Genomic DNA, 17,673 nt, shown 5'->3' with positions numbered 1-17,673 from the left:
ATATATATATATACATATATATATATACATGTATGTATGTATGTATGTATGTAATGGAATTTGTAGTCCATGTGTCATTTTGTTGACCAATAAGTTCCCCAGTTCTCTAGCACTGTGCTATATTTTTTAAATGCAGATATTTTCTAAATAAATAATTTAAAAACATTATATTTACCTGACTGACTGCATCAGTCAGCCCAGTCCAGACACATTCTGACACATCACTGAATCACATTTTCATTTCTGTCCTTCAGAACAGCCCCAAATGTTTGTCCCAGTGCGCTTGCTTGAAATGGGCTTCTCAATGAGACACATCTACAGGGCCATGGAGGCAGCAGGTACCAGCGAGTGCTTGCAACATCTAGCCAGACTCATTCTTACCTGCTTAAGGGGATACTAAATTTCCTAAAAAATGATATACAACAGAACACACAGCAAGGAAAATTGTATCCCAGAATGGGCTCATTTCCATTTATTCATTGTGTGTGCTCCCAATGTGTTTTCCAGTCTGTTGGCAGGTTTGGACTTGGTGGAGAGAGAGAACTTCTTAGATGTTCACCTCACCAGGAACAGACCTCCACCTGCACGGAGGCAGCGGTCCGGAGTAAGTCAGAGAACGTCCTTCAGGAGAGCAGGTCAGAATCACATACAATACAGTTTCTTTTTAATTCAGCAAGGATGAGTTTGCTCACCTAACTTGTTTGTTTCAGACTCCCCGTCGCCCAGTCCTGTCCCATCGCTGTACAGACAGGACGTGGGAGTGGCAGAGTGGCCGGAGCGGGCCGAAACGCACCCGTTTGCTGCAGAAATATTACCCTAATTTATTTATCATTTTCTGAATATTTGTAATTGTTTATATTACATTTTATATGAAACTATTTCATGTAAATGATTTTCAAAGTGGCCTCAGATATTGAACTTTATTAAGTGTAAAAAAATAATAAATAAATAAATAAGTAATGGAATTTGTAGTCCATGTGTCATTTTGTTGACCAATAAGTTCCCCAGTTCTCTAGCACTGTGCTATATTTTTTAAATGCAGATATTTTCTAAATAAATAATTTAAAAACATTATATTTACCTGACTGACTGCATCAGTCAGCCCAGTCCAGATACGTTTTGATGCATCACTGAATATTTTCATTTCTGTCCTTCAGAACAGCCCCAAATGTTTGTCCCAGTGCGCTTGCTTGAAATGGGCTTCTCAATGAGACACATCTACAGGGCCATGGAGGCAGCAGGTACCAGCGAGTGCTTGCAACATCTAGCCAGACTCATTCTTACCTGCTTAAGGGGACAATCATGTTACAATGCTTTATGAAATTTTCAAGGATTAAGAATGATGGAAGAGTTGGATAATTATGTTGAGTTTTGTACTTTTGATTAGTGTATTTATTTATTTATTTTGTCTCTAATTATTTACTGCTGACTGCTGATGATGCTGTTATTACAGTAGATAGACTCATTACACTTCCCTATGAGATCCTGCTTCAATTCACCCCTCACTGTTTTCCCCACTAAAACACTCAGCTGAATCATGGGAAATGTTAGTGGTGCACCGCATGACGTCTTATTTTCTGTTATGAATGCTCTGTTCACAGTTCAACAAAGTTCAAATTATTTATATAAATATTTTGTATATATTTAAAATAATCATTTTATTGCATATTTACATTTTCTTAAACATTATAGTTATACAAAAATTGTATAATGTTAGCAAAGCCAACTTTTTAAAATAAGCCAATTCTTTTGTTTTATCTATCAGTACTGAATTCAGAATTCTTTTTTCTTGCAATTTTGAGTTTACATCTCGCAGTTCGGTGTAATTCGGTCTCGTAATTCTGATTTTTTTTTCTCAGACTTCTGAGTTTACATCTTGCAATTGTTTGTTTTTTTTGTTGTCGTCTCTGCCACAAAATAAAAAAGGTAAAAAAATATATATTTTCGCAATATTTATATATAACTCGCAATTACGAGTTTACATCCCACAATTTCAACTTTTCAGAATATCTTGCAACTATATCTTTACATCTTGCAATTCTGAAATTGACCTGCAATTCTGACTTTGTCTTATATTCTGAAAAAAAAAGACAGAATTGTAAGATATAAAGATATATAAATAAGATGTATAAATATAAATGTGAAATGTGAGAGAAAAAGTTGCAATTACTTTCTTTTTTTTTAATCCCATGGTAGAAACAAGCTTCCATAGATTTGTAGTTTAATCAGTTCTGTATTAAAGTTTTCCTTCACCATCTAGTCCAACAAGTCTGCTTCCATTTTGTTTGTTTTTAAAATAAAATTATAGATTTGTAGAAAACAAGTAATTCATACAGTCACTTTATATTTGATAAGTTTCAAGGATTTATCATACACTTCAGACCAAATTGTTTTTAAGATCACAAGAAACTTTAATTCAGTCAAGTGTGTCTAAATGTTTTTTGAGTGTTGTCCCTGACCTCTTTGTGACCTCTCTCAGGGGTCACTGGAGAGGTGGACTCACGCACCATCGAGGTGCTGGCGAGCTGGATGCTGGAACATCCCATCACAGGAGAGGGCTTATCTGCAGGGGGCGCCACTGATACGCCCTCCTCTGAAGGGCCAGAGACGGTCCAGTGCCCTGAGTCTCCAGCTCCTCTCACCCTACAGGAGAGCAGAGAACCCAACGAGAGGTGAATTCATGCATACACTACGTCCTAACCACTGATAAGTGATACATTACATCTCTCGCATGTTTTGAGTCCTAACCAACCTTGACGGCCACTTGGTTTCAGTGTCTGCTTTCGGAATATCATACTAGCATACTACTCTTTCTGTTTCTAGTATACAGTATGTGTAGTAGCACGGTATACAAATTTCATGTTTGCAAGGTCACAATGACCTACTAAATTTCCTAAAAAATGATATACAACAGAACACACAGCAAGGAAAATTGTATCCCAGAATGGGCTCATTTCCATTTATTCATTGTGTGTGCTCCCAATGTGTTTTCCAGTCTGTTGGCAGGTTTGGACTTGGTGGAGAGAGAGAACTTCTTAGATGTTCACCTCACCAGGAACAGACCTCCACCTGCACGGAGGCAGCGGTCCGGAGTAAGTCAGAGAACGTCCTTCAGGAGAGCAGGTCAGAATCACATACAATACAGTTTCTTTTTAATTCAGCAAGGATGAGTTTGCTCACCTAACTTGTTTGTTTCAGACTCCCCGTCGCCCAGTCCTGTCCCATCGCTGTACAGACAGGACGTGGGAGTGGCAGAGTGGCCGGAGCGGGCCGAAACGCACCCGTTTGCTGCTGAAGACGACTCCGAGCTGGGCTACATGGATGATCCGTACCAGGAAGAACCGTATGAGGAGCTGCTCACCCCAGAGTTCATCACCTCTGAGAGAGACACGCTGTGGATGGTAGAGGTACTGGAGACGCTATCTGTCTATTGATTTTATCTGTTGTTTTTCTATCTATCGTTTTATCTACCATTCTACCTATAATTCTGTCATTTGTTCTATCTGTCTGTCTGCCGTTCTATCATTCTTTCTATTGTTCTGTCTATCGTTCTAGCTGTCGTTCTATCATTCTATGTATCTATCTATTGTTCTGTCTGTCTACATGTCGTTCTATCTGCCTTTTGTTCTGTTGTTGTATCTTTCATTCTGTCATTCCCTCTATTTATCATTCTGTTGTCATCGTTCTGTCATTTGTTCTATTTTTCTCTCGTTCTTTCATTCGTTCTGTTTTTCCCTCGTTCTTTCATTCGTTCTATTTTTTAGCATTCTGTCATTCGTTCTATTTTTCTATTGTTGTCATTCATTCTATATTTCAATCATTCTGTCATTCATTCTATTTTTCTATCGTGCTATCATTTGTTCTACGTTTTTAATATTCTTTTATTCATTCTATTTTTTTATCGTTCTGTTATTCGTTCTATTTCTTTATCGTTCTGTCATTTGTTATTTTTCTATCGTTCTGTCATTAGTTCTATTTTTTATTGTTCTGTCATTTGTTCTGTTTTTCTTTTGTTTTTCATTCGTTCTATTTTTTTTATTGTTCTGTTTTTCTCATTCTTTCATTCGTTCTATTTTTCTCTCGTTCTTTCATTTGTTCTATTTTTTCTCATTCTGTCATTCGTTCTATTTTTCTCTCGTTCTTTCATTTGTTCTATTTTTTATCATTCTGTCATTCGGTCTATTTTTCCTCATTCTTTCATTTGTTCTGCGTTTTTATCGTTCTGTTATTCGTTCTATTTCTTTATCGTTCTGTCATTTGTTATTTTTCTAATGCTCTGTCATTCATTCTATTTTTTATCTTTGTCATTCGTTCTATATTTCCATCGTTCTGTCATTAGTTCTATTTTTCTCTCATTCTTTCTATTTGTCTATCATTACTTGTATTTTTCTATTGTTCTGTCTTTCGTTATATATTTATTTCGTTCTGTCATTCATTCTATTTTTCTTTTGTTCTTTCATTCGTTCTATTTTTTATCGTTCTGTCATTTCTGTTTTTATCTCGTTCTTTCATGTGTTCTATTTCTCTTTCATTCTTTCTGTCTATTGTTCTATCATGTTATTGTTGTCTATCATTTTGTCATTATTTCTATCATTTATTGTTTTGTATTTTTATCATACCTCATTTGTTTTTCTATCCGATTTATTTATTTAATCATTCTGTGTGAATACTGTTGTTTGTTTCATCATTCTGGCTGTTTTTCTTTTAATATTATTTGTATATTTATGAATGTATTTTTGATTGCTCTCTCACTCTATCTCTCTTTTTGTCTCAGGGAAGAGAAGAGCACCCAGAGCCTCATGAGATGGTGGAGTGTGAGCTGTGTAACACACTCACCCTGCAGTTCAACAACCACATGAAGCGCCACCACCCGGGCTGCGGTCAGAGCGCCGGTCGCCGTGGTTACCGCAGCAATGGATGCAGGGGGCGCCACTGATACGCCCTCCTCTGAAGGGCCAGAGACGGTCCAGTGCCCTGAGTCTCCAGCTCCTCTCACCCTACAGGAGAGCAGAGAACCCAACGAGAGGTGAATTCATGCATACACTACGTCCTAACCACTGATAAGTGATACATTACATCTCTCGCATGTTTTGAGTCCTAACCAACCTTGACGGCCACTTGGTTTCAGTGTCTGCTTTCGGAATATCATACTAGCATACTACTCTTTCTGTTTCTAGTATACAGTATGTGTAGTAGCACGGTATACAAATTTCATGTTTGCAAGGTCACAATGACCTACTAAATTTCCTAAAAAATGATATACAACAGAACACACAGCAAGGAAAATTGTATCCCAGAATGGGCTCATTTCCATTTATTCATTGTGTGTGCTCCCAATGTGTTTTCCAGTCTGTTGGCAGGTTTGGACTTGGTGGAGAGAGAGAACTTCTTAGATGTTCACCTCACCAGGAACAGACCTCCACCTGCACGGAGGCAGCGGTCCGGAGTAAGTCAGAGAACGTCCTTCAGGAGAGCAGGTCAGAATCACATACAATACAGTTTCTTTTTAATTCAGCAAGGATGAGTTTGCTCACCTAACTTGTTTGTTTCAGACTCCCCGTCGCCCAGTCCTGTCCCATCGCTGTACAGACAGGACGTGGGAGTGGCAGAGTGGCGGGAGCGGGCCGAAACGCACCCGTTTGCTGCTGAAGACGACTCCGAGCTGGGCTACATGGATGATCCGTACCAGGAAGAACCGTATGAGGAGCTGCTCACCCCAGAGTTCATCACCTCTGAGAGAGACACGCTGTGGATGGTAGAGGTACTGGAGACGCTATCTGTCTATTGATTTTATCTGTTGTTTTTCTATCTATCGTTTTATCTACCATTCTACCTATAATTCTGTCATTTGTTCTATCTGTCTGTCTGCCGTTCTATCATTCTTTCTATTGTTCTGTCTATCGTTCTAGCTGTCGTTCTATCATTCTATGTATCTATCTATTGTTCTGTCTGTCTACATGTCGTTCTATCTGCCTTTTGTTCTGTTGTTGTATCTTTCATTCTGTCATTCCCTCTATTTATCATTCTGTTGTCATCGTTCTGTCATTTGTTCTATTTTTCTCTCGTTCTTTCATTCGTTCTGTTTTTCCCTCGTTCTTTCATTCGTTCTATTTTTCTCGTTCTTTCATTCGTTCTATTTTTCTCTCGTTCTTTCATTCGTTCTATTTTTTAGCATTCTGTCATTCGTTCTATTTTTCTATTGTTGTCATTCATTCTATATTTCAATCATTCTGTCATTCATTCTATTTTTCTATCGTGCTATCATTTGTTCTACGTTTTTAATATTCTTTTATTCATTCTATTTTTTTATCGTTCTGTTATTCGTTCTATTTCTTTATCGTTCTGTCATTTGTTATTTTTCTATCGTTCTGTCATTAGTTCTATTTTTTATTGTTCTGTCATTTGTTCTGTTTTTCTTTTGTTTTTCATTCGTTCTATTTTTTTTATTGTTCTGTTTTTCTCATTCTTTCATTCGTTCTATTTTTCTCTCGTTCTTTCATTCGTTCTATTTTTTAGCATTCTGTCATTCGTTCTATTTTTCTATTGTTGTCATTCATTCTATATTTCAATCATTCTGTCATTCATTCTATTTTTCTATCGTGCTATCATTTGTTCTACGTTTTTAATATTCTTTTATTCATTCTACGTTTTTATCGTTCTGTTATTCGTTCTATTTCTTTATCGTTCTGTCATTTGTTATTTTTCTAATGCTCTGTCATTCATTCTATTTTTTATCTTTGTCATTCGTTCTATATTTCCATCGTTCTGTCATTAGTTCTATTTTTCTCTCATTCTTTCTATTTGTCTATCATTACTTGTATTTTTCTATTGTTCTGTCTTTCGTTATATATTTATTTCGTTCTGTCATTCATTCTATTTTTCTTTTGTTCTTTCATTCGTTCTATTTTTTATCGTTCTGTCATTTCTGTTTTTATCTCGTTCTTTCATGTGTTCTATTTCTCTTTCATTCTTTCTGTCTATTGTTCTATCATGTTATTGTTGTCTATCATTTTGTCATTATTTCTATCATTTATTGTTTTGTATTTTTATCATACCTCATTTGTTTTTCTATCCGATTTATTTATTTAATCATTCTGTGTGAATACTGTTGTTTGTTTCATCATTCTGGCTGTTTTTCTTTTAATATTATTTGTATATTTATGAATGTATTTTTGATTGCTCTCTCACTCTATCTCTCTTTTTGTCTCAGGGAAGAGAAGAGCACCCAGAGCCTCATGAGATGGTGGAGTGTGAGCTGTGTAACACACTCACCCTGCAGTTCAACAACCACATGAAGCGCCACCACCCGGGCTGCGGTCAGAGCGCCGGTCGCCGTGGTTACCGCAGCAATGGAGCCTACGTGGACGGCTGGTTCGGAGGCGAATGCGGATCGGGCAGCCCATACTACCTCCTGTGCACTGCATGCAGGGAAAAGTACCTAGCCTCCAACCTGGGGGTTATGAGCTCCAAACAGGACAGGTGAAGATGAAAAACCGATGAACATGCTGTAGCCATTGACTTTTTGCTATATAACAACCCAGATGTTGTTCTTTCAGGGCAAGAGGCTTGGCGTCTGATCTGATTGGTCAATTAGATGGTACATCAGAAGGTATTTGTGCAAACTTTTAAATAACTAACACTATCCAGTTTAATAAATGAATGTGTAATGATGTAATGTCTCTGTATTAGATGAATGGGATCTAGGTAACCAGGAAGACTCGGATTCAGACAGGCTTACAGGTTTGGAGGACTTTGGGATTCTTCTGAGGCCTTTGGGTCTGAGTGAGAAGAAGCCCGTGCCCGACCCAGTCCCCTTCACTGAACACGACCCACTCGGAGCCCTCGTTAGTGGCTCGGTCAGCGGAGACAACAACCTGCTTTACAAAAGTAATGTTCTTATTTTGTTTCATGTTTCCTACAAGAGCTTTCCAAAAATCTCAGTGAAATGCAGCAGGTTGTTGTTTGTTTCTGTGTGTAGGTGTTGTCAGCACCTCGGTTCCTCTGAGTCTCGGGGAGCAGGCAGCATCCCTGCGGGAGCCCCAGGAAAGACTGTTGGCTCTAAGGAGAGTCACCTCCACCGCTCAGATCCTGTTGGCCTACAGTATGGTGATGAGAGCTCTCTCACAGACCTCCACCAGGTAACAACCACTCGTACCTGACTTCACTCAGCAGTAAATATATCATCTGCTCTGTGAACTCCTTCTCACCGAATCTGACATGTCCTACTGTGATGGATCCATCAATGTCTGACTGACCTGCACGGAATCTGAGCCTTGCAGAATTCCATTATTCACCCATCAACATCACACTCATTACTCACAAATGTGTTACCCTTCCTTTGGCCATTTCATTTTATTTGACTAATTTGTTTATTCTTTTTACACATTTTACTTTATTTAAAACCATTTTGCAAAATCCTTACAGATATATAATATATAATTAATAAATAAATATATATATATATATATATAGGTTTATATAGCTCAGAAGCCAAAAAAAACACACACTAGCTATTCAGGGAATATTGAAAATGTCAAATTCTTTTATGTAATCTCCTTCACAATGAATCTGATACTGAATACTGTGATAACTGTCATTTTCCAGTTGTTTTGTTCACAAAGACTTTAACTCAAAAAAAACAAACAAAAAAACTCACAGATCAAAATTTTGCATTAGTTTTATTATTTTTTTCTGCTTCCAGTAAGAGTGTAGTTCTCAGCATAGTTTAACATGGTTACTAGATGGTATATAGTTAATATATCTCAATTAATTCCACAGAATTTTTCAGATTTTACCCCACAATAATACTTTTTTTTCACACAAATCCAAAATTTCTGTTGATTGCCTGACTGATTTTGTATTAAAATTATTTTAATGTTCAAAAACTTAAAAAAAAAGAAAAAGAAAGAAAAAAAAAAATGCATAGAATATTGAAATTTGATTTAAATAATTTTGTTGGGAAAAAGTCCGTTATTTTGTATTTGAAACCCTAAAATGTATTACTGTTATGATCTGTTGATTTTCTGACTGATTTTGTGTTCAAATGATTCTTTTTTGTTTTTCAGAAACTTTAAAAAAGCAGAATATTAAACATTTATCAAACTTGATGTAAATAATTTTGTGGGAAAAAGTCTGTTTTGTGTTTTTGTCAAATATAAATAATTTTAATGAATACTGTATTAATGAGGAGTTCAAGTCAACATGAAATGGAAATTAACTGTCATTGCATCTTATTGTTAATGATTAATTTATGCATATGTTTAATTTTTTGTCCTCGTAATCTTTAATCAAATTAATTTCTATTGAAACAACAGACTTCTTTCTTGTGGTGTATATGGTGCACTTCTCCAGTCATTTAGCCAGTTTAAACCCCGTCCCTTTTTTTTACAATCGACTGCAAGCCCTTAATTTTTTATTTTTTTTATAATCCATATCGGATGTACAAATATAAATATACACATTGTGTGTCTGTCACCATATGTTTCAGTAGTTCAGTGTGTAATCAGTCCAGTGGTCTGGAGGCTCTGGGTCTGGCTGACATCCGTATCCTGGTGCGGCTGATGTGTCTGGCAGCGGGGGGGCGTGTCCACACAGGCATGGACCAGCAGGGAATGGGGCGTGGCTCTATGAGCGATCGCACAGGCACCGCCTTCCTGTCCTTCCTCAGCTCTGCTATCGGCAGTTTAGTGTCCCAAAGTCCTGCTGCCTACAGAGAGTTAGTGGACATCTGCACTCAGGTTCTCTCTCTCTCTCTCTCTCTCTCTCCTCCCTCCCAACCGTCTTTCTTGTCTCCTCCGCTAATGTTTCTCACCTCATTATCCTTGCTATGCTCTTCATCATTCTCTGCTTTCAGCTCATTTAATCATCCTGCCTTCTGCCTAATCATGCTGTCTCACCTGCATGTCCTTCCTCTCAGGATCTCATGGCAGCAGCTACAGGGATGAACATCAGCGCTATCACCGATCCGCAGCTGAGGATGAGGCAAAGCTCTGCCCTCAAGGGGGCGCCACAGGAGCCGAGAGAACTGACCCCGCCCACCTTCCTGGTCACACAGAGTCTGGTGTCCCTCCTGACGGAGAAAGGCGTTCGATACCGTTATAATGTGGAAAGAAGCGATTCCACTGAATCAAAGGGTAAAGAATTTCTCAAAACAGTACATATATTTTAAATGTTTCATAAATGTTTTAGTTTAGTTTAGACCAGCGATTTCCAAACCTTGGACCTGAAATATTTAAGTGAAGTACCTCCTGAAATTTCAGAAATTGTACAACACGTTTGCATAATTTTTTATTTTTTATTTTTTATAGTTAATGGTCACATGACATAAAATGTAATACTTGTTATATTTATAAATACAATGCTTATTTATTAATATTTAAAATATAATATTTAAATGAAATATTTATAGTAAAATATAAAATATTAATACTAATATTAATATAAAATATTAATACTAATAATTTATTTTTTATCATTTTTTTTCTTTATCAGTTCTTAATCAATCCCACTGTCATGGAAATCCTGCAAGTATCAGGATATTTTTATTTATATTTATATTTTATTTATATTTATATTTATATTTAGTAAAATATAAAATATTAATACTAATAATTTATTTTAATAATTATTAAAATTATGTAAGTGTTTACATTTTATTATTATATTTACTATAGTTTTTCTTTTCATTATCAGCTTTTTATAAATCCCACTGTCATGGAAATCCTGCAAGTATCAGGATATTTTTATTTATTTGTTTATTGTAATTTTACATTTTTATTATTACATTTTTTGTTAATATTTCAATAATTTTAAAATACATTTGCAAATTCGTCGTTCTTTGTCAGATGATGGTCACATGACAATAATTATAGTAAAATATAAAAAGATTATAAAAATAAATAAATATTGATATTTTGTCACTGTCATGGAAAACCTGTAAGTATCAGGATTTTTTATTTTTTTTATTTGTTATTTAATTCATTATTAGTTTTTATTAACTTTTAATAAATCTCACTGTCATGGAAATTCTAAAAGTATCAGGAAATTTTTATTATTTGTTTAAACTGTTTATTGAAGATTCAGAGAATTTTACTCTATGATTACCAGGTCTGGAAATCATAATAAGGAAATGTCTATAATTAATTAAAATATTTTCTAGTTATGCTTGTCTCTAAAATATGTCATTGGTTAGAAGTTGTTCCTTGAGAATGCAGTGTCTAAATAAATAACCAGTAATCTTGATTGGCTGGAAAACTTACAGTATGGAAAAGTCATGGACAGTGGTCAAAAGTTTTGGGAACCCTGCTGATTTTAATTCTAGTGACTCTCTTAGGTACCCATATATCATTTTGAAATGGCAGTTAATGATTTGGAATTAACTTATCCTAATTAACTCCGCATGTGATTGGACAGAAGGTGGAAGCCCTCCACCCTCGGGTCCTCCTCTCTCTCAAGCTGGAGTGCGGGTCGGGCCGCTGGAGCTGGCTAATGCTCTCGCTGCCTGTGCCCTGTCGGCCAGGCTGACCAGCAGACACCGACAGTGGGCGGCACAACAGCTGGTCCAGGCCTTGGCGGTCTCTGAGAAAGACAACACCGCCAGACCCCAGACATACAGCGACATGGCCGGAGATCTGCACAAGTGTCCCATCAAGAAGCTGGAAGGACATCAGAACAGGGTAAAGAGAATGTAGATACAGTAGAAAAACTTAAAGAAACAATGCTAGATGTCTTGCAAGTCTCTCTCTCTCTCTATGCCGTGGCTTGTTCCTGATTGGCTGCTGTGTTTGTAGGTGAGCAGCTGCAGCTGGAATTCAGAACAAGGTCTGTTGGCCACCGGCTCACAGGACGGGACTGTTCGACTGTGGGCCGTAACGCCGAACACAGCAGAACTGCAGCACACACACACCTGCAGCGTCAGGTGAGACTCCCTGTTTTTTGTCTCTTTGATTAGGAAAGGGAGAAATTCCAAATGTTTCCTAGGTCTGTTGGGAAATAATTTTTCTGTTGAATGAGACAGAAATGGATGCTTTGGGCGCTGACAGTTGTGTGTTTGTGTGTGGTCTCTGCAGTGAGGATGCTCAGAGCTCAGATGGTTCAATGGGATCGCATCTGCTGTCCGCCGTATCGTGGAGCGCAGGGGGAACTCTATTGGCCGCCTTCCAGAGCAAACTCATCAACATCTGGACCGTCAATGGTCAGACCAGCATCCTGCTGTCACATTTACACACACACAGCACTACTGCTGCCAAATCTTATATGTAATCGAATGGGCATACTGTAATTTCTAACTGATTGTAAATGATCTCTATATACTTATTAATTGTTTCTGGACTTATTGTGCACAGTACATCAGTGCATGTTATTCTGAAGAAAAAAAGTTTGTTACCATAATCTTGCATCAAAATAACTTCATTTGCTTCTGAAACAATGTGTTTGCTGATGTAACCAGTGATAATTTAGTATTATGTATACACTATAATAGTATTTATCAATTGATTTATACATTATATTATATACTATTATAGCATTTACTAACATTTTGAAAATGTTTGAATTGGTAACACTTTACTTAAAGCCTTTAAGTATAATGCCTTTATAAAAGTAGATTTCATGCATTAATTATCCTTTGTAATGCACTTTATAATGCATTGTACAATCTCATGAATAATTGTAACCACAGTTAATACATTATAACACTTATCAATTCATTGTTACACTATGCATTTTAAATTTGGTTATAATTATTTACGATAAGATATAATGCATTACAACGCACATTATGAATAATTATAATGCATTATATACTTTAATAACCCTTTTTAATGCATTATACATAAAGGCTTTAAGTAAAGTGTTACTCCTTTATTTTTATTTACAAGTTTTATTTTAAGTTTTAGTAATTTTGCTATGTGCTTTTGTCATTTTTGTTAGTTTTCAGATATTTCTATTTTGCTTTAATTATATTTATCTCATAGTTGTAGTAATTGTAGTACTTAAAACGTACTTGTTATTGTCAAGACAATATTCTTAATTTGATTTTTTTTAAATTAAATGTTTCATCTAATATGTAATTTTGTTTTAGCTTTATTTTAATTACCAAAATAATTTTTAGTACTTTCAGGTTTAGTTTTAGGTAACATCAACAACACTGGATGTAGTGTGGTTGGGGAAAAAATATTTAAAAATACTAAAATCAACATATTCATAAACAATAATTTATTTATTTTTTTACAAAAATGTGAGTAATGCATGTCTGTGCAAAAGTCGCCAGTAAGATGCTTTGGTAGTGTGTTCTGTGGGATGTTTTTCACTCATTTTATCAACTTTGTTAGTGGTTGTTGTCTTTACTTATAATTTCATAGCCTAACATTCACAATCCAGACAAGTCTTGGTGGATAAAAACTGCAGTATATCATGTGCATCTTCAAATATCCTGGACAAAGTGGTTGTATTATACAAGCACCTTTTGAAAGCGTTTGTGTTTGTCTTCTTTCCTGTAGGTGCTCAGGCATACATGGAGGCTCAGTCCTCCTGGGTCACTGCACTCTCGTGGGTTCAGACCTCCACTCCGTTCCTCAGTCAGGAAGCCTGCAGTCAGGTCAGCCCTCCTGAGAGTCTGCTGGTGGGCCGGCTGGACGGCTCCCTCTGCTGGCTGGAGGTCACAGACGACTTGAGGGTGGAGCGAACAGAGCTCACTCACTGCTACAGGAAAGAAGGTTAGTCCATAAATGTGCTGAAGATCTCGGTTTGAATGTGTGTTCATTAATTCAGTGGTGAATGACTATCACTGTGTTTTTTAGCTCCTCAGTGTCTGGCCTGGTACAGTGTTGATAAACCCTTTGCCGTGGGCTATCCCGATGGCAAAATTCTACTAGCAACAGCAGAGAGCTACGAAATCGACCCACCTATTCTGCTAACAGCATTTCCTGTGAGTATGGAGTCCTCAAAACAAAGACAAACACTTCATTCACCAATAATGATGGTCTGGTCAATAATGATGTCTGGTTAGCGAATAAATCATTTGTTTGGACTAATTAAAATAGTTTGTTTGTAAGCATTTGTAAGACAATGGACTGGAAGTGATATGAATCATAAGCAACGCTATGTTTTAGAAAATATTTTCTTCAATCATTTTTTTTTACACAAAAATGGCATAAAATATAATAAGTAAATTAATATAATTTAATCAGTGATGGTGATGAACAGTAATATTTAAAAATATTTAAATAGTGTATGGGTCAAAGACGTTAAGGTGTCCGCATCAAAAGAAATTTACAAAAGGGATTTTATGTCCATAGAAAGCACATTAAATGCAAGTAAAGTGTCTACATTTAAGGTTTCAAATACGTTTTTGAAGAATAAAATGTCAAAATTTGGTTGAAATAATGTTCCATTGTCATTCAGTGTAACACTTAAAGTTATGTAAAAATTCAAACAACATGCTTATTCTGACCTGTACATATGAAAATATATAAAAGAATAAGTGAGCATATTACATTTTATTTGGTTTTAAATGAGTAAAAAAATCTTACTGACAAATGGGCAAAACCTAGGATAGTGGCAAATTTAAAAAATTTAAAATAACTAATTAGTATTTGGGGTGAAAGTAATTAGTTTTTTAATATGTCATAAATTGATTTTTGTTGTAAATATGCCTAACAAGATTGTTACACTGAATGACATTTTAGTTGGTGTCTTCTGTAAATCAGGGGAAAATGTATGATATTTATTTTTTGCTCAGAAAAACAAAAACAAAAATACAATTACATGAATTACTTTTCTTTCTTTTTTTTTAGAAAAACAACAACAATTTCAAGCAGTATTGTTTTTATGCTTCAACCCTTTTTCGTCTTTGACTCGTATATATGTATATACTTTTTAATATATTTTTAACAAAATGAATGCATTTATTCAGCAAAGGTGCATTCAATTGATCAAAAGTGATAGTAAAGACATTTATAATGTTACAAAAGATTTGCGTTTCAAATAAATGTATTGTTACACAAATAATTATTTGCAAAAATATTAAGCAGCTCAGCTCTTTTCAACAGTTGTGTAATAATAATAATAATAAATAATAATCATTAATAATATGTTTCTTTAGCTCCAATTCAGCATATTAGAATGATTTCTGAAGGATCATGTGACACTGGAGTAATGATGCTGAAAATTCAGCTTTGCATCACAGGAATAAATTACATTTTAAAATATATTCAAATAGAAAAAAAGTTATTTTAAATCGCAGTAGTATTTCACAATATTGCTGTTTCTACTGTACTTTTGTCTTGCTGAGAATAAGAGAATTCCTTCAAAAACATAAAATCTGGCGACCCATAAACCTTTAAACTGTAGTGCATTTCATTACAAAAATACATGTTTTCATTCGATAAAATGCAACATGGAGACTTTTGGGAAACTTTTGAATGATGACCTGAACAAACCAAATGAACTGAATGAATGAAATGAATTGGGTTTCTTCACACATTTCAGACAGATTGAAACTGAACACATACTTTGACACAAATAAACCCATATGTTTTGATGCTTTTATGTTCACAGGAGAGTGTGAGTGCGCTCAGGTGGGACCCTACCGGTCATCTGCTGCTGTCTGTGGGTCGCTCTGAGGTGGTGAAGATCTGGGGTCGTGCCAGCGGTGCGTGGCTCACCCTCCACTCTCTGTTCCACACGGGCACAGTCAACGCGGCCGATTGGTGCCCTCTGCCCGGGAGAGGACCGGAGCCTCGTCTTATGATGGCAGTGTAAGTGTGCCATATGCTTAATAATCATCACAGCGATTTTCAGAACCAGATGCCCACCTACTTTAGTATTTAGCAAATTGTTGGGGGTGTTACTACTCATTTCACTCCCAAAAAAGCCATTTACATGTAGAATTCTTAAAATGGCAATGCAATGGAAATAGAAACCAGTGTTATTTTATAGTATCACTGAGACGCTAGTACAGTTTTTGTTAATATTTTGGAATTTTTAAAAAATATTTTCTACTTTCATATTAATTTTAGTTAAAGTTTTAGTAATTTTGTTGTGTGTTTTTGTTGTTTTTAAATATGTCTGTATAGTTTTAATGAATTTTTATTTCAGTTTTAGTTTCATTTATTTTAGGACATCAAGTTAAACTAAATGAGAAATGTTGCAATGGAAGTTTTTTATATTATATTTCATCAATGGAAGTTTTTTTATATTATATTTCATTAAAGTAACATTTTTATTTTTTTTGTCAGCTATAATAACCCAGGTAGCAACAGATTTTTCTTCGATATTATGACAAATCAGAGTGTAACAAATTATAAAAAATAAAAAAAAACAGCGTGACATTTTAATTCAACAATACAATTTAAAAATGTATTAAAAATAACAAATACACAGGTAAATTGTTCATAATAAGAGCTGTGACATTCATTTAGATAATAGATAGTAAAAGAACTTTTAGAACAGAAGTAAAAACCTAAAGGTCAAAGAAAGGGTGGAAAATAGACGAAAAAGTGTAAAATTAAATGGCGACTTTGGTGGGAGAAACATTAACATTATAAGTAAGAATCAAATCAAGTGGTCTTAAAATGTTACAAAAGTGTATAAAATGGCACTATTATTATTTTTCACACCATTAACGTGAAGATTGGGTACAAGATATCTCAGAGGAGAGCTTTAAATGAGTACTTCATGAAGTATTTTTAGGATATGTAGGCATTTATCGGTTATATTGGTACTCAAGGATGCACAGGTGTCTAATCCATCATCTAAATGTTAAGATTTTCCTTTATTTCCTCAGTGGATGTCAAAATGGCCTCCTGTATGTGTGGAATCTTCCTCAAGGTGGCGCTAATGTCTCGGTGCCCAATTTCCTCACCCCGTCTACCAGCCAAGACAAGAGCAGTGCCATCAAGGTCAGAATGATTTATTTTTGTTTTGTTTTTTGGGGAGATAATTTAGCCTTCTTATTTATTGCCTGTTTAAACTCGCCTTTTAATTCACTTTCTTACTGTTAGATTATTCGTCACTAAATGTATTTTTTGGAGTTTGTTAGGACAGTTTAAGGAAGCTGAGTGTGTGTGTGTTTTTTGTGGTTTAGCGAGGCAATGCTAAATGTGTGTTCCGCCTGAGTGGACACATTACCGCGGTAAAGACCCTGTCATTTTGTCCCAGTGGACTTGCACTCGTGTCTGGAGGAATCGGAGGGGTGCTCAACATCTGGTCTCTCAGGGTGAGTCAAACGTTTCTTATAGGTATTTCTTTTATTAGCTTTACAAAGCTCCTGTTTTTGATTGTAACTCCCCTGTGTTCTAGGATGGTTCGGTCCTGCAGACTGTGGTTACAGGAATGGGCTCTGTGGTTTGTACCACCTGGATCCCACACATAGGGGTGACCGCTTGTTCTGGAAGATCAAAGGTACCGAACACTTTCTGAAAAAGTGTTTAATTCGGTTCATGTTTAATTTAAAAATATGTAAGTAATGTTTAATTCTGTTTCTCCTATCTCAGGATGTTTTGCTAATTCGCTGTACCCCGGACTGGATCTCTCAGAATCACGTTCTGGCCTCCTGCCGTTCCGTTCTACGCAGTCAGGGCATTCTGGGATTGAATCGTGCCCCCTGCATGGCCGTCTTTCTTGAGCGCCTTCCCACACTGCTTCAGGAGCAGTACAGCTATGAAAAGGTAC

At 35.9% G+C, this 17,673-nt stretch overlaps 1 protein-coding gene and 1 long non-coding RNA gene across 2 annotated transcripts in view; both read left to right on the top strand.

Annotated features, from left to right (window-relative positions):
* The window catches only part of LOC107749012 (probable E3 ubiquitin-protein ligase HERC1), a 90,402-nt gene that overhangs the window by 44,522 nt on the left and 28,207 nt on the right, over positions 1-17,673 (top strand). The window contains exons 42-64 of the mRNA XM_016564060.1: positions 255-338; positions 2,480-2,672; positions 2,996-3,123; positions 3,199-3,407; positions 4,775-4,919; positions 5,361-5,477; positions 5,553-5,761; positions 7,211-7,479; positions 7,557-7,609; positions 7,690-7,887; positions 7,979-8,138; positions 9,488-9,737; positions 9,917-10,133; positions 11,413-11,675; positions 11,790-11,917; positions 12,069-12,193; positions 13,500-13,715; positions 13,800-13,927; positions 15,559-15,758; positions 16,787-16,901; positions 17,087-17,218; positions 17,302-17,403; positions 17,496-17,669. Coding sequence (XP_016419546.1) covers positions 255-338; positions 2,480-2,672; positions 2,996-3,123; positions 3,199-3,407; positions 4,775-4,919; positions 5,361-5,477; positions 5,553-5,761; positions 7,211-7,479; positions 7,557-7,609; positions 7,690-7,887; positions 7,979-8,138; positions 9,488-9,737; positions 9,917-10,133; positions 11,413-11,675; positions 11,790-11,917; positions 12,069-12,193; positions 13,500-13,715; positions 13,800-13,927; positions 15,559-15,758; positions 16,787-16,901; positions 17,087-17,218; positions 17,302-17,403; positions 17,496-17,669 — 3,815 coding nt within the window. The remainder of the gene's footprint in view (positions 1-254; positions 339-2,479; positions 2,673-2,995; positions 3,124-3,198; positions 3,408-4,774; positions 4,920-5,360; positions 5,478-5,552; positions 5,762-7,210; positions 7,480-7,556; positions 7,610-7,689; positions 7,888-7,978; positions 8,139-9,487; positions 9,738-9,916; positions 10,134-11,412; positions 11,676-11,789; positions 11,918-12,068; positions 12,194-13,499; positions 13,716-13,799; positions 13,928-15,558; positions 15,759-16,786; positions 16,902-17,086; positions 17,219-17,301; positions 17,404-17,495; positions 17,670-17,673) is intronic.
* Positions 4,925-5,613, top strand: LOC107749007 (uncharacterized). The gene is made up of 3 exons (XR_001640982.1): positions 4,925-5,026; positions 5,350-5,477; positions 5,553-5,613. It is a non-coding gene; the product is annotated as an uncharacterized LOC107749007 (long non-coding RNA).

The sequence above is a fragment of the Sinocyclocheilus rhinocerous genome, unplaced genomic scaffold (genome assembly GCF_001515625.1).
Source record: "Sinocyclocheilus rhinocerous isolate Xijiao unplaced genomic scaffold, SAMN03320098_v1.1 scaffold260, whole genome shotgun sequence".
NCBI lineage: Eukaryota > Metazoa > Chordata > Actinopteri > Cypriniformes > Cyprinidae > Sinocyclocheilus > Sinocyclocheilus rhinocerous.
This window is presented reverse-complemented; position numbering and strand designations above follow the sequence as displayed.